This window comes from Budorcas taxicolor, chromosome 18 (genome assembly GCF_023091745.1).
Source record: "Budorcas taxicolor isolate Tak-1 chromosome 18, Takin1.1, whole genome shotgun sequence".
Lineage (NCBI taxonomy): Eukaryota > Metazoa > Chordata > Mammalia > Artiodactyla > Bovidae > Budorcas > Budorcas taxicolor.
Window position 1 is genome coordinate 26,498,431 of NC_068927.1, and position 24,511 is coordinate 26,522,941.

At 42.8% G+C, this 24,511-nt stretch overlaps 1 protein-coding gene across 1 annotated transcript in view; it reads left to right on the plus strand.

The window, feature by feature from the left end:
• Nucleotides 1–24,511, plus strand: part of NUP93 (nucleoporin 93) — a 104,056-nt gene that overhangs the window by 64,161 nt on the left and 15,384 nt on the right. The window contains exons 4-8 of the mRNA XM_052655674.1: nucleotides 2,204–2,266; nucleotides 7,414–7,542; nucleotides 18,987–19,061; nucleotides 21,207–21,296; nucleotides 22,793–22,932. Of these exons, the coding sequence (XP_052511634.1) occupies nucleotides 2,204–2,266; nucleotides 7,414–7,542; nucleotides 18,987–19,061; nucleotides 21,207–21,296; nucleotides 22,793–22,932 (497 nt within the window). The remainder of the gene's footprint in view (nucleotides 1–2,203; nucleotides 2,267–7,413; nucleotides 7,543–18,986; nucleotides 19,062–21,206; nucleotides 21,297–22,792; nucleotides 22,933–24,511) is intronic.

The following is a 24,511-nucleotide window of genomic DNA, read 5'->3' on the forward strand; positions in this document are numbered from 1 at the left end:
AAATTGTTTCTTACAGAATATTATGTTGCTTTTATTTATTTTATTTTTTTCATTATGTTTCTTTTAAACAAATGTCTGATTAATGCTTTGCATTTGTGTTTGAATTGTGTATATGTGGGTTATAGACAGACATGGATGCAGCTGAAAGAAAGAGATGGCTGGTCACTGGGAAGAGCAGAGAAGCCGAGAGAGGAGGTGGGGTAGTTGGCATAGCCCCTCCCACCCCAACCAAAAAGAGAAAAATGAAACCAGTCCTGTCAGGCAGTAGTTATCACCACCACCCTGACCATTAGCAGCATGAAACTGCACAACAAAGCACAAACTATGCCTGCCCTTTGTTCAGGAACAGCAGTCGAAGATAATAGTTCTGTAGCTTTGTTTATAAACTGTGACACTAAAGCCTTTGGCTGTTGCCACTGAAGACCGGCTCAGGAAAAGGGAACCATGATGAAGATTCGTTTACTTGATATAATCATTCGCTGTGAAGGGTATGAACAAGGTCCATTAAAATCCTTCCCATCATTTCATGTCTGGCTCCCTTGCAATGGTTAGAAACAGGCATGTGATGACAAGCTGCCCTCTCCTGAATGGATCCCATGGGGGGCTAGGTTTACGTGCTCTGGCTTATTGAGGCCGTTATATTAGTAGGCAGGTGGCCAATGCGTCCTCTCCACCCCACCACCTCCCCCAAATGTCAGTGTAGGTGTTTGGAGCAGCCTGAGTGCTGCCTCGGGACTGCCTGCCCTGGAGAAGCCAACAAGAGAACTGCTCCCAGAGCTGCTGGCCGTTGTCCATCCCAGTGCTCAGCCCAGGTTGGGATGTGACGACAGATGTGGAGAATCGGACAAAGATCAGTCATATTTTATTTAAATATATGTCTCCAGTCTTATTAGCCCCCACCCCTGTTTTGGTTTTTTTGTCTTGTTTTAAGAATCATAGCCTTATATCTGGGACTGTTTGAACAAAATATACTGAAACATTACAGTTGTTGAAATATAAATAAGTGATCAATAAATCAATTAATCATGACAGTAAGTTTTCAAGAAAACTATCAGATAATGTTTTAAAATTTAGCATGAAACTTTTAGCTTAATTCTGTTTTGTATTATAGTTCCCCAAAGAGTTCCCAAACTAAGAAAAGTAAAAGCATGATTGATTCTGGAAAAAAAGAAACATGATTTTGAACACATATAAATACACACACAGTGTTTTTGATGCGCAGGTACCTTGAATTCCACAGTACAGGCGGATCTAATGTATAGGATGATACCAGTTCTTTCATCACAACTAAAGCTTTGATCTCCAACGGTTAGTTAAGGGATTGTCTTCCTTGTTCCTCCTTGGCCCCCACATCCCAGCCGTGAGCTTCCCTCCTCTGTGAAGGGCCAGGCACTAGCCTAGAGATAGGCATGGAAGCCCACTCTGCAGCTGTCCCTTCTCCTCCCCAGCATCTCAGGTTGAGCATTGAAGACGGTAGCAACAAAGAAGTCACCCTGGGCGTCTCGCTGTAATGTCACCAGCAGATCTAGATCTAAGCAGTCCTAATGCTGGAGCTACATGTTTTGAGCCTTAGGCCAAGCACTTGATTACATTATCTCCTTTAATTTTCATTTTACATCTGAGTAAACTACAGCTTAGAGAATCTGGGTGACTTGTCTAAAATCAAGTCACCCATGCAAGTAGTAAATCGGGGGAGCACAATGTAAAACTAGGTCTGTTGTGTTACTGTGAAGTTGTATTTTACAAACATTTCACCCTGTGCATGTAAAATCAGCCTTGTGGGTCAGTTCCCCTTCCCCCTACCTGTGTTAAATAAATGGTATATGTCATCTGGCCTGAAATAGGGGGCACACGTAGCATAACCCCAGAAGAAGTGTGTAAATAAATGGTTTTGCAGGTTTCCCAACCAGTGACAAACAAGTGAAAAACACCCAAACAGAAGGATGGCTGATGGCTTCCTCAATATTAGGAAGAAATTGTAGACCAGAACAGTTACAGGCACTGTGACCGGCTGCATATCCAAAACTGTAGTATAATATTTTCAAGTTGAGGGCATTTGTTGAGGGTGAAGGTAAGCAGGGCAACAGATGTCCCTATGGTTGTTTTTTTTCTTCTTCTTCTTCCTGCAGTGTGCTTTTGATTCTTTAAAGGTTAATTTTGTTAATTTTGACCTAAGTTATATCATTTCTCTGCTCCTTCCCAGGGCTTCCTAAAGAATGAAAAGGACAATGCCCTGCTGTCTGCCATCGAAGAGTCCCGGAAGAGGGTAAGAAATGCATAGATGCATGCTGTTGTGAGAGCAGCATGTATGCTGGGGTGTACAGGTTCTAGAAGCTGGATTCTCTGTCCCAGGCCCAGCTCTCCTGGTAGTTCACCAGGGGGAGTTTTACAGTAACCATTTTTGAGGAAAATGCTATGCTTGTAACTGTGGTGTATACAGTGACTGCATCGGAAACACTGGGCTGGGCAGTTAACCATTAAGTTAATCTTGAAATGGGAGCACAAGACAATGCTTGGGTCTCACTGTTATAGTATAAATGGCATTTTGGTTTCTACTGAACCAGCAATTCAGAAGAGCAGTTATGATCCTTGATAATTTTCCCTAATTTATTTTCCTTTTGTCATAAAATTTGACTTTCTACAACACGTTTTAAATTAGCAATTTCTCCAAGCTCTTTTGAACAAACAAAAACCTCTTGATGTTCTAGAGGATAGTACGTAAGTCAGCCAGAACAGCCATGACATGGGCAGCAATACTTTGCAGCAAGCATTCCCACAAGATCCTCAAAGATCATTTACTTTACTAACATGTGGGTTATCTTCAGTTGTTTGACGAGGATGAAAAGATCAAAACCTTTCCAAGACCTTCCATTATGGAGTAAGAGATTTTCAGGCCCCTGGGTCTTTTGGGGAAGAAGGAAGAAGAAGCTTAGTGATTATGTGGAGTTGGTTCTAAAGATGCAGCTTTTCCCAGGAAGGAGGCTGGGGGTTTCACATTAGTCTGAAAGCAGTCGCTATATCTGCAAGGACGAGTAGGGGTGAAGGGACCTCTGTTCTGCTGTTTACTTATGTAGCCCATAGATCATGTGAAATTTGTGTATTATTTATATGGTTCAAAAAATAAGAGAGTAAAAAAAAAAAATTGCTGCTTGGTATGCTTTCTTAAATACTCCATACAGGTGGAAGTGTCTCATTAGGGCTGATGTGAGTGAGACAGGGCAGCACGGGGGCTTTCCAGCTCTAATTGATAAGAATATGTTTCAGAGACATTATTTGAATGACTGGTATGTTTAATTATCAGAGTAAAATTCCCTAAAATTTAATTAATTATATTGTTGGCAATAGTACTTATTCCTAGAAATAGAGATTCACTTGATCCAGAACTGAAAAAAAAATTTTTTAAGGTTTTTTTTCCTTTTTGTTCACACTTGGAATGAGTTACTCACCAACACTGATTTCTTCTGCTGTACAGGACCAATGAAATTAAATTAGGATTGTCGAATGCCACCGAGCCTTATTAATCCTTTTACCCTGCGGAATGTGTTTCTGAAATTGGCAGTCTTTGAACGTTGTGCCATACTGAGACTAAATGTGCAGCCAGCCAAAACATTTAAGTGACATACCACAGTGCAAAATGTGTGCATATGTGTTTGTGAGGGAGGTGTTCCGGTGTTGGGAGCCGGCCCTGAGGGGGGACCTTTCACCTGTCTGGACACCTGGAGGCTGCCACTGAGCAAGAATCATTTTCAAACAAAAGGTGAGCAGCTTCCTGGCATTTTGGTGGTAATTTCACGTTTGAATAACTTGCCAATGTCCTGCTGAAATGCCAAGAAAACAAGCTACAAAACCACAAATGTGTCCTATCTTTTCCCATTTGGTGCATCCCAGCAAAAACAGAACAACATTATCAGAACATATGTAGAGTTTCTAAAAGCCAGCAACAGCTCAATAATAAGCGGGTGTGAAGTCAAAGCATATTGCCCTCTTCCCTTTATGAAAATGGGGTTCGAGTGCTCCCCACCTGTTCTTAATTCAGTTGCCCAGTTCTTTCCGTGCCTGCCTTTCTTAACCGTGTTTGAAGAGATCTATTTCCCCACATAACTTGAAAAATTCAAATCTAGTTTATAACAGTTTCTCCCTGCTTTGTCATTTTCTGTGGTTTGTCTTTCCTTTTAATTTGTAGACCTCTGCATACCCTTCCAGGTTATCCCTCTTCTCTTCCCTTGGGTTTCTTTCCTTCTTGTCTCTCACCTCGCTTCAGACCCTCCCTGTCCTCCTTCCTCTTAGTTCTTAGCTCTGTTGATTCTCTCTGATTAGCTCTCCTAGTTGACATTCTTCTTTGCACCTAATCCAGTGGTTCAGATGTGAGTCTACAGGGAATAGGCTAGAAGAGGGCAGATGGGCTGCTGATCATCCCTGATTAGCCCACAAATTGGATGTTCCATTATCTCTAATGTAATTAAGATAAGCTGGGGGTGGCATGGTCAAGAGAAGAGAATTTTAATGTTGGGCCATTTATTTTTATTTGAAGCTCCTTATCACACTAATGATGAATGAAATGACAGTGCTGTTTGTTCAGGTTGTGGGGCTGTTTCTAAATGAGTAGCCTGGCGTACCTCTCAGAGATACTCTGAGGACTAGAGCCCAGAAAGCTGCCAATTTTCAGAGTACTTCCTGTGTTCCTGAAGCAGTTCTTGGCACACAGGTGGGCAGCTTGATTAACAGGGGATGGTTGATTCCCACTGTTATGGCTCTGACCCTTACATGATGCCAGAAGTCTGCCCGTGCCATCCTCATCAACAGTGTCTCTGAGACGGATTGTGTTCTCTTCAGTTGCCTTTACTGCTTTGCCATTCTTCACCAGCCGGAGGACTTACCCTTAAAAAAAAATTCATGTGATGCCCTGGTGTCTTGGGTCAGTGCCACCGCTTAGTCAGTGCTTCACTTGCTTCACTTCCTGTTGCGAGTTTGGAAAGCTGTATGGTATGCCAGCTCTCCATCTCTATTCCAGCCCACCCTGGTCCACCTGCCACATAGCTCTCTGTTTCCCTTACTCCAGCAGGTGCAAGGTTGAGGAGGTGGTTGACCACTAAACAGGAAGAGGTTTAGAAGAAATGTGGTTCAACACGTGCAGCATTTCTGGGTAGCTTCTAGGTACCCTAGCTCCTTCCCTCCCCTTTCCCCCATCTTTCTGTCCAACATCCTTCTCTCTGTTCAAAAAGCATAGCTTTCAAAAAAGAAAAAAAAAGCATAGCTTTCATGTTTAAGGTCCATAATGTAGCAAGAGAAAATGATTTTTCTCTAGGTATTTTTTTTTCAATCCAGGCTAACTGGAATGGTCTTTTCTGCCTGACTCTCAGAAGAAAACCAAGTGAAAGTCTATTTTTAAAGTTTTTGATTATCATTTCTTCTTCTGTCTTCAGAGTTCCTGTTAGGAATACACTGATAGATGGACCAAATCAAATTTGCAGGATGTGCCAACCCTCTTCCTAATCATTTTTGTGGCTGTCTGCTGTCTTTTCATGTTTTAATAAATACTGATCCATACGCAAACATCACATTTGTAAAAAGAGTATACGATTTTCCTTAGAGTTTCCCAGAGCTCATATATATGGATATTATCAGTATATAAATTATCTTTGTTGCCAGAAATAAAGCAGGCATTACTAATACTCATGCCTTTGGTGCTGCCTAACTGGATGCCAATTTGATTGTAAATGAAATGGCTTTTTGAAAAGCAGGCTCAAGCTTATGGGAAACCTGGTTGCCAATTAAAGAATCATAGGCTAAGAATGGTTATGATTCAGTATGTCTCTATAAGTTGCTTTAATCTCCCCCTCAGAGGGTTTTGTTTTAGTTTTCAAGAGGCTTTTTTGTCTCTTTTTGAGGGGGTGGGTGGGGGGTGTTGTTGCTGTTTGTTTTTCCCTTCCTTTCTCCCTCCCTCCTTTTCTGTTTTCCTTCTTTTTTTTTCCTGAGTACATTTGCTTTGGCAACGTGCAGTATCACTAGGAAATAGGAGTGAGGTTTGCCAGAGATTTCAGGAGTGACTTGGAGTAGACTGATGCAGACGCTTTAACCTCGGAGCCACCAGGGAAGCCCGAGTAGACTGATAGGAAACTTAATTGTAGACGGCTCTAGATTTTGTGTGTGTGTGTTTAACTGATTTGCTTCCTCCTGTGAAAATATTACTGTTTCTTTAAAAAAAAAATAAGACACTGGGAAAATCTTTTGTTTCTGTCTCATCTTAGAGGCTCATTAAATCTTAAGATACCATTGACTTACAATCCATCATTATTTTATGTACTGCACAGAAAAAGTACTTTAAAAAACAATACTTCAGTTTAAACTTTTGACATGCTATCAATCGTAATATGTAGCCTGATTTCAGAGGGTTAAGGTTTTAAGAAGATACTTATCTTAATAAGCACATAAGAAAAAAATTAAGCATTACTATTCATTAGAGGAAATGCAGATCAAAACCAGGAGTTAGCACCTCACACCCATTAGCATGGCTACAGTCAAAAACCCCAGAGAGTGATATTGGAGAGGATGTAGAGAAATTGGAACTATTGTGCACTGTTGGTAGGAATGAAAAAGTATAGCCTCATTGAAAACATTGTACAGTCGCTCAAAAAATTAAACATAGGATGACCATGTGATCCAGCAGTTTCATTTCTGGACATGTATTCCAAAGAATTGAAAGCAGGAACTAGAAGAGAGATTTGTACACCCAGTTTCACAAAAGCATGATTCATATTAACCAAAAGTTGAAAGCAACTCATGTGTCCATGGATAGAGGCATGGATGAACAAAATGTGTATGTGTACAGTGGAGTATTATTCAGCCTTAACACGGAAGGAGACTGCATGTGCTACAGCATAGACGAACCTGAGGACGTGATGCTAAGTGAAATAGCCAGACACAAAAGACAAATACTGTATGATTGCACTTCTGTGAGTGCCTAGATGTGTCAGAATCCTAGAGACAGAAGTAGAATGGCGGTTGCCTGTGTCTGGGGAACGGTGGGAATGGAGGTATTGTTTAATGGGTGCAGAATTTCATTTTTGCACAATGAGGAGCATTCTGGAGATACATGGTGGTGATGTTTGCACAGCCATGTGAATGAACTTAATGCCATTGAACTGCACAGTTAAGTGGTTAAAATGGTAAGCTTTATGGTTAAGTACATTTTACCACAGTTAACAAACTGCTTTTCATGTGTTAGACTTGATGAAATAGGGCATGTTTGCAAACAGCTCTCAGTTCTTTAAGGATAATTTGAAATAGCTTGCCTTTTCTCTGATTATGGAAAGATGGCAGATCTAGAGGGTTTTGAATTTCTGTTGCACGTTAAGGGAAACTGTGTTCTTTGTTTTCTCACTCGGGTCCTCTCTCTCTTCTTCTCTCCCCCAGACCTTTGGTATGGCTGAGGAGTACCATCGAGAGTCAATGCTGGTCGAGTGGGAACAAGTGAAGCAGCGAATTCTCCACACCCTGCTGGCATCAGGAGAAGATGCCCTTGACTTTACTCAAGAAAGCGAGGTGAGTTGAGTCCAGAAAATAAACCATTATTAAAAATGTGAGGTCAGAAAATGCTTATCTGCTTGACTGCTGGCTGGCCTGGAACAGCTGGTCCCTGTCTTCCTCTGGAAGCCCTTTCTTCATCGCCTGTAGACGCCCACATTTGCCTGGATTCCTCCAGCATGGCTGGCTGCTTCTGCTCAACCTCTTGTGCTGAATTGTCCTCAAACTCCTGTCCCAGGGCTCTGTCCTTGACCTGTTCCTGATTCTTCATTAATCACTGCCCTGTTGATCTCTTCTGGGCTCATGTATTAAATACCTTCTATGTACTTGAAGACTTCAGATTCCCATCACCGCCCTGAATCCTCCCAGGCTCATTTGTTCTAGTGGCCATCTTGGCTACTCAGGTGTCTCAGAGCCATCAAGCTTAACATGTTTAAAATTGAGTCATGGTAGCAACTGCCTCCGACTCCCTCCCCGCTTTTCTCACAGAGTTTATCGTCTTTATAAAAGGCAGTTCCAGTTTTTCACTTGCTGAGATCGTACACCTCAGATTCATTTTTATCCTACCCTCCTCTTACCTAGACTCTCAGACATGCTGACAAATTAGTCCTCCTCTCAGAATATACCCAGAATTCAACCACTTTTTAAAAAACTTTATTTATTTTAATTGGAGGCTGATTACTTTACAATATTGTGGAGGTTTTTGCCATACATTAACATGAATCAGCCACAGGTATACATATGTCCCCCCTCCCATCCCGAATCCCCCTCCCCAACCACTTCTTACCACCTCTGCTGTTAGCATTTGGGGCCAAGTCAACCAGTATCTCTTGTTCGGATTATTGGACTGATCTGCTAACTGGTTTTTCCATTATCTATTGCTGTGTAATCAATCACTCCAAACCATAGTAGCTGAAAACAAGTGTTTAGCTTAGCTGAGTGTTTCTGGTTTGGGATGTCCTGGCCCTGGTGGTCAGGATACTGGCTAAGGCTGCACTCCTCGCAGGGCTCAGCTTGAAGAGGATCCAGGCCCAGGCTCGCTCATGTGCTTCCTGACAAGCCCCAGGCCCTCTCTGGCTCTTGGCTAGGGGCGTGAGCTCCTCGCCGTGTGGGGCTCTTTTATGCTGCTCACAGCATGGTAGTGTGCCTCTCCTGGGGCAAGAGTGAAGGATCCAAGGGAGAGTTCAAGGGCCCCTGAGACAGAAACTACAGTCTTTCTGTGACTTAATCTTGAAAGTTATACTCTGTCACCTCTCTGATCAAAGTAAATTACTAAATTCAGCCTACACTCAAGGAGAGAGGATTAAACGAGAGCTTGGATCCCAGGACATGGGGATTATTGGGAGCCATCTTAGAGGCTGTCAGCCACACTGGTCTCCCTGCTTCTGCCCTTGTGCAGTCTTCTCAATAGCCAGAGCGATGCTGTTAAACACAGACTAGATCACGTCAGACCTCTTCTCAGGGTCCTCCAGTAACACTCGTCTCATTTGGAGTGAAAGCCAGAGTCTTCGCCCTGACTTCCCAATCCTTCCCTGACCTGGTCTTGCTGCCTCTCCCAGCTCACGTTATTCTGCTCTCCCCATTGCTCTTGCTGCTTCTGCCTTAGATCATCTGGGCTTCCTGTTGCTTGTGTCTAAAAGGCTCTTCCCCCAAATAATTGCGTGCCTGTCCTCCTCACTTCCTTCAAATATTACCCAGTGCCATCTCGGTGAGGCCTTCCAGGACCTTTACATCTGAAATCCAAACCAAGCTCTCCCCATTCAACCCTCCCTATATCCCCTTTTCTTGCTATATTTTTCTTTTTAGCACTTCCTCACTTTAAACCACTTAAAATCACTGTGTGTGTATGATGTCTTTATATTGCTTATTGTCTGTTTCTCCCAGAAGAATTTAAGCTCCAGGAAGGTAAGGATTTTTATTTACTGTACTTACTCATAACACCAGTGCCTAGATGAGTGCCTGGAACATATTCGATGCTCCAAAAATATTTGGTGAATAAATCATTTGGCCTTAGCTAACTTTGTGCTAACCAGAGTATTAGGGATATGTGATTTTAGAGTGGGTATGTTACATAGGGTTTATCTCTTACTTATCCTGGCGATCTTTCCTGAGAGGGATTTTGAGGCTGCATCTTGGGATCAGCAGGAAAGTATGTCTTGCTTGATTAGTGATATCTGCCCTTGGCCAGTGGGAACTGTGACCATGCATTCACCACACTAGTGATGGGGAGAGAATGACTTTGGGGTTCTAACCCTAGCTTCACCACTGACTAGTTCTGATATGGCATCCAAGTTATTATTTAAATATTCAAGTTATTTAACCCTGCAGACATTTAGTGTCTTCATTAGTAAAATGGGATTATTGAGAAGATTAATGATAATGTAAAGCCCCTCTCCCATAATGACTATCCTTTACTATTGTTTAAAAGTTAAGTAATTTCAGGGCACTTCCGTGGTGGTTCAGTAGCTAAGATTTCGCCTTTCAATGAAAGGGGTGCTGGTTCAATCCCTGGTTCCAGAGCTAAGATTCATGTGTGTCAAGGCCAAAAAAGCCATTAAATAAAAAAAGCAGTACTGTAACAAATTCACTAAAAGACTTTAAAAATGGTCCACATTAAAAAAAAAAATCTCAAAAAGTAGTTTCAGACAATTTGGATGTGCAAGTTAAAATTTATGTCAAAAAATTATTAAAATTTATAAAAATTATAGCATTAGACATTTCAAGTAATATTACCAGTGCTTCCTCCAAAGTTGTTTTGACTAGCTGATGTTCTTTTCTCATAAGAGATTGGACACCTAAGGCTCAGTGAGACTTGTGCTATGCTAGGTGAGACCGGGGACTGTTGACATTTGGACCATCGTTCTATTGAAGTCTGGGTCAAAGGTGGGTAGCTTGGCAGTGTCATGCCTGCATGATAACGTTACACATCCTGTGTCTACAGACTTGCTCCTGGTTTAAAACCAAGTTTTTCTATTAAATTAGCCCCCAAATAAATAGATGCTAAAGTCATTTATCTTAGGAAATTACTCATTAAGGACCTTATTCCACATTTCTTAGACTCAAAGACTTCAGAGAAGAGCAGAGTCTTGGGCGGGGGGAAAAGAGCTAATGTAGAAAATCCTTGGGCAGCCTGATGTTTCTCAATTTCTTATAAGTCTAGGCAGAGAAGTAGAACAGCTCATGGTTTTTATAAACTTCATTTTTTAAAACTGTGTTAATAGGTTGTGGTCTGTATTGGGATTTGGAAGTAATTATAAGCTGCTAATGAGATATTCTTTCTTGATTGCTCTTGTCTTAAAAATAGATTAGTCTATTTAGTAGACACTTCTTCCTTGACCTCGAGTCCTCGCTCTTGAAAGGGAGGACTCCCTCTTATTGATACTTCTGCTGTTCTCTATGGTGACACCTAGCAGAGTAGATAGCTTTGCTGAAAAAGCTGGCAAATAATGCAGAAGGTTCTCTCTTCAGGTTATCCAGGGAATTGCCATTTCTGGAACCCTCATAGGTTTTATTGTTTGTTGCTGTTTTGAGCTTTTCCCCTGAAGTATGACATACATACAGAAAAAAATACACATTCTAAGTATATAGCTCAGTGAGTTACCAAAAGTGAACCACACCCAGGTGAAGAGACCACACTGCCATCCCCCTAGCATCCCCGCCCCCTCACCACAACCACCAAGAGAAACACTGTCCTGACTTCTAATGCCATGGATTAATTCTGCCTGTTTTTAAACTCTGTGTAAGTGGAGTCATGCTGTATGCACCCTTGTGTCTGGCTGCTTTTGCTTAACATTCTGTGTATCTTTACATGTAGCTGAAGGCTGTTCAATTCTCATGGCCAGATAGTATGACTGCAGTACTTACGCATTCTGATGTGGATGCACATTTGAATAGTAACAGTTCTTAGCTTTTATAACGAGTGCTAGTGAGAGCATTCTTGTACCTGTCTTCCGGTGAATGTACATTTGCACATCCATTGGGCACACGTGAGAGGGCAGTTGCTTGCACACGGGGTACACGTGTGTTCTGCCTTAGCAGATGCTGCCCAGCAGTTTTCCAAAATGGTGTCTCACGGTCCCCTCCCACCAGCACTGTGAGAATTCTTTGTATTTTTTGTCTTTTTCAGTTCAACCATTCTGGTGGATGTGTGGAAGAACCATGTGTTTTTCCCATATAATTTTCTTCCAGAAGATGGAAAGGTGGTATTAGCTCCACTTGGGCAGGCACTTTCTTTACCCTCTCTGTAGGAAACCATAGAGACAGGCTTTGGAATTCAGCAGGTCTGAGTTCCCGGGCCTCTCCTGGGAACCACATTGTTCTCATCCTCATTGTAAAAGGCCTCTTTTAAAGAATGGTTGAAAGGAACATAGAACGTGTGTTAAGGTGCCTGGCCCAGAGCCGGCATAGAGTGCATGCTTAGCACATCCCAGCATGTTTATGGTGGTGGTTGGTATTTGGTAAGCTACCCAGGTGGGACTAGTGGTAAAGAACCCACCTGCCAATGCAGGAGACTAAGAGACGTGGGTTCAGTCCCTGGGTTGGGAAGATCCCCCTGGAGAAGGGCATGGCAACCCACTCCAGTATTCTTGCCTGGAGAATCCCATGGACAGAGGAGCCTGGTGGACCACAGACCATGGAGTTGCAAAGAGTCGGACATGACTGAAGCGACTTAGCACACATCCATGCACACATTGTTAAGTTTATTTTTATTATTCTAAGATGGATCTGTCCCTTTTTAACTGTCCCTTGATTTATGAAGTGTTTCTGGGAATGAAAAATATTTCATCATGTCAGTTCAGTCGCTCAGTTGTGTCCGACTCTTTGCAACCCCATGAATTGAAGCACGCCAGTCTCCCTGTCCATTACCAACTCCCGGAGTTCACTCAGACTCATGTCCATCGAGTCAGTGATGCCATCCAGCCATCTCATCCTCTGTCGTCCCCTTCTCCTGCCCCCAATAAGTAGAGGAAATAATTAAAGTATGACTTGCCATCTAAACCATTCTTTTCTGGGTACTTTATTTTGAAGAATAAGATTGTTGGAATCTAGAGAGTCATTAGCTAGGAAAGAGGCTTCTAGTCATTTGGAGCTGACCTTACATTGAAGGAAAATGTCCAAATTTGGCTAATTTAATATGAAGAGAGACTTGAGGCTTTTTTTATTTTTTTAAACAAAAATGAACTAGGAGATGGTGATTCCTGAAACATTTTTCCCTCAAGCCTTCTGATAACAGAAGAGCAGCAACACATTGTAATATCTGTTCCTGGCAAGTTTTAATAAGGAAAATGATGCTTCAATAGCAAAATTCAATTTGGGAAATTAATTTCCTTAGGATATCATTGAAAAAAAGATACAATTTTTAAAGGAAGTAGGAATTGAAAGATTGTTAATAATGTTCCAAGTTTTGGTCTCAATCAAAATGATAGGCTTTAAAGCAAAGAAAGAGAGCCCCAGCTAAGAGCCCCCATGCCCCAGACCTTCCGTCTGGCCTGTGGGGAAGAACACCCCCAGTCTGTGCTGCTTGCATGACAGCAGGGAGCAGCGTTGAGAATCCTTGATATGTCTCAGCCAACATTAAAACAGTATTTAAAAGTAAGTTTTTATCCAGCCTCAGTGTGTCATGGCTCTGTTGGTGTTAAACATAGTCAGTGGTCAGTGCTTCATTGTATTATGTGGGAAATGACTCGGCTTCTCAAGCAGGAGCCTTGATAAAGAAGCTGTTGTAGCTTAATCATTACAGATAGTGAACGGTATATGTTGAATGTAGTCTCTAATTTTGATAACTGACTTAATACCATATTTCATCAGCTCCCAGCTACACATCTTTTCTATATTTTAGCATCTCTGAAATCAAGATATGTCTTTAATCAATGGTATAGTTTAACTGTCAGCATTTTTCTTTCTTGGTGGTACATAAACATGATGTCTTAGATGGTTAGATTTGGTGGAATACAGCAAAAATATTGACTGACAAAGTTTGAATTAAAAAACCCCAGACTAGATGATTCCAAGCTGTATTTTATGGCTCCATGGTAGTTTCCAAAAGGGCTGGTTTTGTTTCACATACTGGAATTTGAATAGAATTTCAAGTATGGAAAGTGCTGCACTGCTCTTTCAAAAAGAAGTTTAAAGAACCAACTCATTTTAATATCAAGCCATATCACACGTGATATGATATGATTAGAACGCTTCTTGCACAGCGTTCTAATGGTTGAACGTGCTTTAAAAATTCAGCCGCTGTCCTCCACCCCAAACCCAAACATAACCTCTGACATCCTGTCCTTTCAGTTCCCTCTTACGTCTTTATGTGCACATTTATACATGTATGTCCATCCAGTCAATTTATTTGGCCTTCCCTAGTAGCTCAGATGGTAAAGCATCCGCCTGCAATGCAAGAGACCTTGGTTCAGTCCCTGGGTGGGGAAGATCCCCTGGAGAAGGAAATGGCAACCCACTCCAGTATTCTTGCCCAGAGAATCCCGTAGACAGAGGAGCCTGGTGGGTCACAGTCCATGGGGTCGCAAAGAGTCAGACACGACTGAGTGACAAAACACACAGTTTTTTATCTTTTCCACAGATGGCAGGATTTTATATAATAGATGCTACAGCTTAGCATTACGTTTTGTTTTTTTAACTTATTTTGGAGCTTTTTCTTGGTTAGTATGTGTAGGTACCTGTCATTTTAGTGGCTGTAATAAATTTCATTGTATAAATGACCCAAGTATTCCTCCCATTTTATCCATGAAGAGCTATGCCCTAGAGAGGTTCGATGTCATTACCCAAAGTCACACAGTTGGGTTACATTTAGAACCTGGGTCTTCTGGTCCCCAGTTGGTGTTTTTTTCCTAGTCGTGCTGAGCTTCTATGTACAGAGTGTATAGCCAACTACTGTATGTTAATTACTTTGATTCTGTTTTGTTTATGTGAAGCCAAAACCTTCCACTTGGAAATTAAAAACTGTCTTCCTTCAATAGTGTCATCACATTTTCTTTTTCCTCTGTACTTATTTTGCTAAAAGTGAATGCTGGTTACATTCCTTTTTTCCTATCTAGAATGTTCCCTCCTTGGAAAAAGAGATTTATTTATCCCTGGATAGTGAAGTGAAGTCGCTCAGTCATGTCCAACTCTTTGCAACACCGTGGACTGTAGCCTGCCAGGCTCTGAGGAGCCTCTCAGTCCATGGAATTTTCCAGGCAAGAGTACTGGAGTGGGTTGCCATTTCCTTCTCCAGGGGATCTTCCCAACCCAGGGATCAAACCCGGGTCTCCCGCACTGCAGGCAGACACTTTACCGTCTGAGCCACCAGGGAAGCCCCATCCTTGGATATGTTATGTTAGCTGCTTGATAAATGCTTACAGTTACCCCCTGTCACTCCAACCATATCCTCCCAGTTCTGGAATGCTCTCTTAGAAAATGGCTCTTTTATCATATGACATCCCTTATATGTGGAATCTAAAAAGAAATGATACAAATGAACTCATTTACAAATCCCACTCAGAGTCTTAGAAAACAACTTATGGTTGCCAGAGGAGGGATAGTGGGGGGAAGAGATAGTTAGGGAGTTTGGGATCAACATGTACACACTGCTTTATTTAGAATGGATGACCAACAAGGGCCTACTTTGCAGCACAGGGAACTCTGCCCCATGTTATGCGGCAACCTGGGTGGGAGTGGGGTTTTGGGGGAGAATGAATACGTGTATATGTATAGCTGAGTCCCTTCACTGTTCACCTGAAACTACCACAGCATTGTTAATCAGCTATACCCCAATACAAAATAAAGTTTAAAGTCTGATTTTAGAAAAGAAAATGACTCTTTTGGGAACACCATGTATGCTGAGAAAACCCTTCTCATGTCTGTGCTCCCAGAGACGGTCTCTCCGCAGTGTCTCCAGATTCCTAGGTGAACCCTTTGCTGTCGTCCTGGCCCCCCTCCCATCTTCCCCGCCTTCCTGGTCTCTGACTCCGTGCTCCTGGTATCCCCACTGTGATCCAGTCAGGCAAACCTGAAAAGTTTGAAATGTTTCACCACACAGCACACCGGCGTCCACTTTCCCAGCCCTCCAGCAGCCCCTGGCTTTAAGATTTCTGTAAATGTTTTGCTGGTTCTTCTCAGGCACGTGCGTGCCCACATCCTGTTGGTGGATAATTGACTTTGTGTGTGGTGAAATAGAGGCTCCGTCAAGGGCAAATGAAGGAAAGCTATGTTTGAAAACAAGCGTATTAAACAAAATTCATTTAAATGGAAATTTGCAAGCTAAAAACCAACTACTTTTTAAGTGGATGATTTTTAGAAATAGGTTTCTAGTAGTACCGGAAAATATTTCTCAAGGCTGTTTATGTATATTTAGCTGAAACAATTGTGTTCTTGCAGAAGTATTTCGTGCCGTTTCTCCCTTTCATCCCTGTTTATTCCCCCCAGTTAGGTTATTGGAATTAACCACCTTAGTGCTCTGTTCTTTCAAAGACTTGGGGATCACCAGCTTTCAGAGAGTTAATTCTGTTCCAGAAAGATAACTGTGTTATAGAACAGTCTTTGTCACAGTGTTACTGGGAACACTCAGAAGTAGAAAATGAGCTAGTGGGAATTCTGTTCATACAAGGAACGCATGCCCCTTGTAGAAAAATGAGATGAGAATCTCCAGCCAACAGAAAGTAAAATATTGTAGGTTATGTTTCTGTAGTGTCCATATCTATCCATTGTTCAGCGTTGGGTTTATCCCCCTGTTCCTTGTGGTTTATTTTTTTTTTACTGTGATAGCAGTTAGCGTTTACTGGTCAGATACTGGACAGTGAGTTCTTTCTACTTGTTCCTACTTACTCCTTGTGAAGTGGGTAATATTCTCTTCCCATTAAATCTTTTCATCTATAAGGTAAATATCATTGCTGCCCCTGTATCATTGCTATAGCTAAAGAAGCCCAGGCCCCAAAGAATCAGTGTACCCCGTCAAGATCACCTAGCTAGTGAGCAGTGGAGCCAGGCTTTCTAAACCACTGCTGACTTGTTCTCCGGTGGCCATCCTTGGACAGCTGCCCCGGGCTGCCCTGGCAGGCAGCGTGGCCCCAGACTGTGGATGCAAACCGTGGCTCTGCTACTTCTTACTGGAGTGTCCTAGGGCAAGTTGCTTTCTGTGCCCTTTGGTATCTTTTTCTGTAAAACTGACATAATAAAATTGTGTCTCTCATGGGGTTGTAGAGTTAATACACGAGGATTAAGACTCTGCTTGGTGTATAGGAGTTGCTCAGAAGGTGTGGCTGTTGTCACTGTAACCTGATGGTTTTCAGTCATTGCAGATGGGAAGGCCTTCTGCTGTGAATAACTGAAAACTTGAGTTTCTGTAGCTTGAAGAGGAGTTTATTTTTCTCACCTAAGAAGTCTGCAGGTGTGGAAAGAGTGGGCCTTAGTTCACTTGCTCTGTGGTGCCATCAGAGACACGTCTTTGTCTCTGTACACCAACATTTTTTAGCAGAGCCCCTTCAGGCTCACAAGATGATTGCCGCTGCTCTAGGCATGCTGTTTGCATTCAGGTTAGAATGCTGAAACGCCATGCCAGGCTCTTTATCCCCCTCTGTCAGGAAAAGCAGAAGCTACACTTTGCCTGAATGTACTGCCAGGCTGGTGCTTCCATCTCACTGGCTAGAGCCAGGGTGATGCATGGCCACTCCCAGGGGCAGTGGAGGCTGGAAAGGGTAGTGTGTAGGGTTGAGCTCAGGAGGACCTATTGTCAGATTTTCAGAAAATTTGCTATCCCGTTGATATCACTTGGAATAGCTTCAATTCTGCCATCGTGGGAGTATCTACACTAAAGAAACCAGCAAATGCTACAAATCAAGTCCCCTTCCCCAAGCCAGTTGTTAAACATTTACCAACACACTATTAGATATGTTATATCTAAAATGCCATATCCCAGAGGGGGAAGTGGCAGCGACTAGAGGTAAGAGGTGGGGATGTGAAATATTCATTGAGTCAGCCAAGTGGCAGCATTTACTCATCTGATAGGGAGAGTTCGAGGCCAACATATGGACAAGTTTCTTAGTCTTTTTTTAGAAAGAGCAAAGTTAACCTTTAGCTAAGTTTCGTCCCTACTGTAAATAAATATGGATCAAAATTAGGTGTGTTCTACTAGGTGTTAGTTATATTCTTAAATTTCCAATATACTGGTTTTTGCTGTACTGTAGTGAGACCAAATTCAGTATTTTGAACAGTAAGCTATTTATAGCTCCTTTAATACCAGTGACTGCAGAAAATCAGAGGTGGGAGGACTGCTCGAGATTGTCTAGGACAGCCCATTCGTTGGTTTCTCAGATGAGAAACTGAGGCTCCAAAGGAATGTGCTTTTCCCTGGACCCCAAAACCAGGGAGTGGAGTGGTCCTCCTGGAACCCAGGTGTCTGTTCTAGAAGCTGAAGCTTTACATCCCGCCTTTCTGCCTCCTGGCCCTCCTTCCTCCCTGTCCTACCCCAGCGCATGGTCACACTGGTAACCTTCTGCCAGCCTTGGAGGTGCTGGAAGATTTTGGTACTATCTTCCATCTGCTTCCACAAAACCTACTTAAAACTGCTTTGTTTTAGACTTTAGAGAATAGAGCATTGATTTTTTTTTTTTTCTTTTATGAGAGAAGCTTGAAGAATTTGATCTCTGCTGCAGTACAGTTACAAACTAATTTGGAAGTTTAAGAATGTACCTAATTGGAGCATATCTATTTTTGATCCATTTTTGTTTACAGTAGGGAATAAACTTAGCTAAAGGTTAACTTTAATCTTTCTCTAAAAAGACTAATAAACCTTCCCATGTGTTGGTGTCTGACTCTCCCCATCAGATGGTAAGCTCTTCATGGGCAGCCTCTGTGGGCTGTCTTCCTGTCATCCCTGTAGGGATGGGTGCGTTCATGCTGTGCGTGTGGCAGGCAGACACTTAACAGATGTTTACTGAATGAATGAATGAATAGATAAATAAATGACTCAACTTAGGCTGACTTTGTATCTTCAGCGGCAGAAAGTTCATCAGTAGCTATTGCCTTAGTGTGGACTCTAGGAAACATCTGAACCTCAGTATTGTGACCCTATAATCTCCCATTTCCTCAGCTGTTTAGTATTGATGGAAACAGAAGACCCACATGCACCACAGTCTTACTGGTGTAAAGACATGGATGAGGAAGATGAGGCGAAGTGGGAGCTTGGGATTGAAACCAAATGTCACAAAGATAGGAACAGTTATTGAGATATCCCTGCAGTTTCGTCAGCCTCCTGTTATGGAGTTCATTGGGTCCCATGCCTGCTCCCTTATGTGTTCATGATAAGAGAGTCGTCTTCTATTGAAACCCCAAAAATCATTCAGGAAGTCTGACTAGGAAACAGACTCCTCACAGCTCCGTTAAAGACAAACAAATGTTTATGATTTTTTTTTTCCTTTACATGATTGAATGCTGTTCTGAACCAATTCTGAATGTATATTTCTCTACAGCCAAGTTACATCAGTGATGCAGGACCCCCTGGTCGAAGCTCCCTAGACAGTACCGAAATGGCCTACGCCCGGCAGGTAAGCATGTTCTCAAGGAAGATCAAATCCAGGAAAATCTTCCATGAGCCCTCTGGAGAGTAAAAGAGAACACAGACTTCATGTGAAAGTCAGACCCTAAAAGCAAGTTGGGTTTTCATTCAGAGGACTTGTTAATATTTTACCATCTAGGTCCCTGGAGAAGTCTATCAAACTGGGTAATAGAATGACTCAGGTTTGATTTAGGGAAATTGAAATCTGCCTCACACACTGACCAAGGCATCTCATTTTGCATTTGGCAGCAGTCCATGTACAGTAAAGCTCTGAGTAATTGCACTGCTGAGCAAATGGAGTTCTATATTAACTGATCACCTGGTTGGCAAATGGTATTATCAGAAACCCTGCTCCCTCCCTTGTTGTAAAAAGAAATTTTCTAAATATTTTTCTGCCTGGGTTAGCATAGTGTACCCACCATTACTGGATATTACTGCCCTGGGGAAGCTCATAGTATTTGGGGTGTTGTGGTTCTGGTTGTGTATCATGACCATGCGATAGTGTAAATATAGATTGAGACACTCTGTGTTTAAAGCACAGGGTGTAAAAACTACACGAAACTGCCCTCAAGACAGTACATACCTGGAATTGACCTTTTGAGTAAAACTGAACCAGCCTTGTGTACTTTATTCTAATTTGCTGATTTCCTGCATAAAGTATCAAGAAGGAAAAACAGTCTTGTTTCCTGAATTGCAGGTGGTGGGCTTCCACCCCCTTTAAATTGTCCTGCACCAGAAGTCACCAAGGAACATCTGTTCCGTTGTGACCGACTTCCACAGTGCTATGAGGGGAGAATGTGTTGGTGCCGCTGTGGCCCTCCAACCACCCCACCTGAGACTTGGTGGAAGAAAGGAAGTTGGTAATGCTGAGGGCCACAGTGGCAGCAACATATTCTTCCCTCAAAGCACTGTGCAAGTTGTGTCAGCTTTGCACACACAAGTCCACCTTCTTCCAACTCCCTCATGTTTTGCTAAAATTTATTTTCCAATTTTTAGATCTCCCACACTCCATCTACAGTTTTAAAAATTTCACTTTGATCATATGACTGACTATCATTGTCACAGACATCTCCAGAATTCAGGCCTAATGAAATTACAAGCTTCTGAGGGGAGAAACCATGGGTCTTCTGTGTCTGTGAAGACTAAAGCTTTATAAGACTAAGGTTTTCTAGCACTCAGGACTCCATAATGTCATGTCTGTTTACGTGGCAGTCCCCTCCAGTGGAGAGAGAACCTTTATATCCCATGCTGAACACAGTACCCAAGGGAAGGCCCCTCAGAAATGCTCGTTGAGTGAATAAACACCACCTTGTCTTTATAATGCTCCTGGAGGCTATGTGCTGCTCTACCCCATTGAGAGCAGAGGGCAGGGTTCGACAGGGTCCTGTTTTGTCTGAAATCACTACCTAGTTGAGTCCTCAGCAGTGCAAGGCTTTCAGAGTGCAAAGAGTAGAACTTACTAGTTTTCCCCATCAGTGTGTTGGTTCTTTAGAGACAAAGTCCACAGTAATATTGGCTTTTCCATTCCTTAAACATCACAGAGTTCTTTTTTCTTGAGAAAATTTTACTAAGGAGCTGGGATTCTTGATGAGAGAAATGGGTACTGCAAATGGGCAGAAGTGTTCTTCTAACACGTGTAGGGGGCTGCAGCCTGGCGGTCCTTACTCAGTACACGGCCCTGGGCTGGGATCCTTCTATCCTTTTATCAGAAAGGTGACCAGACTCTGCTCAGATTCCTAGGAAGCAGCAGCTAGAGACCTTCCACTGTCCCGTCTTCCACTTTGGTCCTTGTTCTCTCGGCCCGAGGGTCTGCTGGGCAGAGCAGCACAGAACTGCATGCGGTGCTCCTCCCCCAGGGCCGCCCTGCTCCTGCTCCCCAGGTTAGGAGGGCTGGGGGAGCAGTTAGCTCTGGTGTGTGTTCATGCCACTGTGCGAGACTCGGACGCCGGACTGAGCAGCTAGCCAGAGGCCTTGCCCTCCAGGCAGTGTGGATAGTTCAGCCACTGTGAGGAAGGAAAGGTTGACTGAAGCTTCTGACCATTGGGCAGAAGTTGGTTTCAGAACTCCTTCAAGAGGTTCTGAAAAGGAGAGATGAAAATGGAATTTGTGCCGTTTACTCTGCTCTTCCTTTCAGATTTATATCTATAACGAGAAGATCGTAAACGGACACCTGCAGCCTAACCTCCTGGACCTCTGTGCTTCCGTCACAGAGCTGGATGATAAGGTAGCACCCAGAGCCGGCCGGGGAGACATGTGGGGTCGGGTGTCTGATGGGATTAGCGGCTTGCTGATTTGGCAGAAGTGTGCTACAGAGAAATTCTATGCTTTGGAAGATTAATTTAAGTGTTCTTCAGAGTTTTATTTTAAGTAATTTTTAGGTGTTTTTTTTTTTATGGCGATGCTATATATATATATATATATCTTTAATGCATCTTCAAAAGGCCCAGCCAAGCTGTGTTTGCTTTGAAGTCCTGTCAGGCTCCAGCTCCACCCTGTCAGTTTCCCTGCTAAGACAGACAGGGCTCTTTCATGAGATGTGAATTGTAAAGGTGCTGTGGTTTTCGTACCATGAGCCCCTTGAACTCGACTCAGGTGGGGTCTTTACAAGAATTTTTCATATGCCGCTGATTTTGTTTCTCTCTGACTCCCCCCTCTTCATTCCTGCCCCTCAATTCTTATCCTTGGCCCAGTTTCTCCCACTTCGGGGAAAAAATAAAAATCAAAAAAGGGGATGGATAGATTGGTAGGTGGCCAGGAAGAACGGGAAAAGGAAGGAAGTCTGTAACGCAAGCAAGCACTTGAACACATTTTTCCTTCACAGGGCAGCCAACTTTTTTTTTTCCAATAAAAAAGTGTAAGATTATAAAACCAATCTAAAGAAGAAAGTAAGAATTTATCTACTCTCTCACCACCTAGAAAGAGTCACATTTAGATGGATTTTCTACAGATTTTTAACTTTTCCAAGAAACAATGAAAACGGGATTTTCTCTTTTCTTTTGGAAAAAGTGTATACCTGCTTTTTCTCCAACTGCTACTGCCTTCCAGAGATCTTAACTTTATAACATTGCAAAGGGTTCAGGGAACACATTTCTAAGGCAGAGTTTACAACCAGGAGGGTTCTGGGATGTGAGAGTCCGTCTGTGTGGTGGTTACACACAGGCAAGCACACCCATGCCTCTTCTAGGAGGCTGCACTGGAGGTGCCTTTTGAGGGGAGTGAGTAGGCAGGAAAAGGAGAGGCCATGCTGCTGAGAAACAGGGTAAGCGCAGGGACCCCTGGAGAGCCTCCGGGAGGACAAAGCCTGTATTATTTAGGTTAGACTCTTATTTTAAGTCTTAAAAAACTCAAATGACCTTGTAAGGACTGACATGCAGCTATTTGAGTTTAAAATCCTAGAGCTCTGGACGATTATAAATGTGTTCACTCTCTCTTAAGGGGTAACCCACTGAGATTCAATAAATGTGGTCTCAATTATGTAGGTGGTTATGTCAGACCTGGAATAGTAATTGATCTGAAAACCCACTCAGGACGTGGGCTGCTTAAGGGAAGATGAGAGCCTGGCTACTGGCCAGGCCAAGGCACATCTTCTTTGCTGGGCTTGAGCCTGAGGGCTGCAGATAGGACGTTAACCTCAGCCCCTTCCACGTCAGAGCACCGTGAAGAACCAGGCCGCTTGCGCAGCCCCACAGCGTTGTCACATGCAGTGTTGTTTCTGTGCAGAACATCTCCGACATGTGGGCCATGGTGAAACAAATGACAGATGTGTTGTTGGTGCCAGCGACTGACGCCCTGAAGAGCCGCAACAGCGTGGAAGTGCGCATGGAGTTTGTCAGGCAGGCCTTGGGGTACCTGGAGCAGAGGTGAGGCAGCGGCAGCACAGAGGCCGCCTTTAAAATCCCCTGAAGGTAGCCGTTCCCCTGTTTGAAGTGGTTCTCTAGATAAGTGCTCTGGAGCTGGTGTGATTTAAACAAGGTTGAGCAAGTCCGAGAGATGTTATGTTTTTAGGAGCACTTCTCTATGGGAACTGTCTCTGCACAGGTGTAAAACCATGTGAGTGGGAGCCCTGAGCCCTCTTAGGCTTTTCTCTCTGTCTTTCTCCACCCTGCATCCCTCAGTACAGAGACAGGGTTATTAGGGCACAATGCCTTGGGTCAGGATCCTGGGCCCTCGCGGGGTTCAGCCATTACTCCTCAGGCTCTTGGTTTTCTCTCAACATTTTAATTTTCCCACCCAGCATTTTACCACCTCCAAACCCTAGGAAGGCCCCTTGAGCTTTTGTTTTCCTTCTGGCTCTGCTTGGTTAATCCTGTGAGTTCAGATCCTTCCCAGCTGCTAATGCGTCTGATTTGTGCCTAGGTTTTTGCCACCTCCTCACTAATTGGAGTTGGTCATGGGGGTTTGCGGCTGTACCCTTGTGCCTTGACTGTTGGCCCCCTAGTTGGTAGGGGCTGTGCCATTCATCCACGCCCTGTGGACACTCCTAGCTCTGAATTGACCAGCAGGTGTTGTCATGAGTGTGCAGCGGACCCTCTTTATCTCAGAGACAGGGTGCTAGGCCTCTCTCTGTTGGCTGGAGAAGAGAAAGGCAAGCTGCATACGCTTGCTCAATTGCAGCTCTTTGCCTCTGCACCCATGCAGCTGCCAGTGGCCTTGTTGTGTGGTCACCTTCTGTCAACAAAATAATACTCTGTTAGGAAGTCAAGGTAATTCAAGACTTGATACTGCAGAGAGAGAACAGATTTTTATATCAAGTGCCAAATTATTTAATAGCTACACAAGATGAACACCATCAGATATATTAAACTCACTAGCTTCCGTTCTTTTGTTAAGAAAAAATCTGAAACTGCAAATGGTGTTTCATTTTTTCTGGCACAGGCACAAAGAGTTCATAAAGTATTACATCAGGCTTTCACTCAATTTTTATAATGTAAGTTTTGTTAAGTCTTCAGCCATGAAAAACCTAATATATATAGTGGTATTTATTTGCTACAAGTTAGCAAAATATGAATCAAAAAATTTCTCACAGTGTATAAACAATATTAGGTGTTTTTTTTTAAGGATTAAGTATATGAATGCTTTTTCTTCAGTAAGCCTAATTCTCACTGTTGGTGTTTGACTTCACCAGAGGTACCGGGTTGCAGTTTGGGATTTTATATATGTAAGCCATCCCAATTCTTCTATTATTCTTTTCATTTAGTTTTTTTAGGATGATCTTGTTCCATTAATTCCTTTAGCAGCACTTGGAGCTATTCGGGAGTTTCCTGTGCACAACTATTATATGCTTATTTTCTTTTTCTAACAGCATCTCTCTCTTGGCATCTTTTTTAAGGATTTGTTGTCCCTTTTGATAAAGGGAATATTTCAGATAACTGTACTCACTTAAAAAAATATTTTTGCTGGTACTAATCCACTGAGAGGATAACATACAGTATTTTTTTT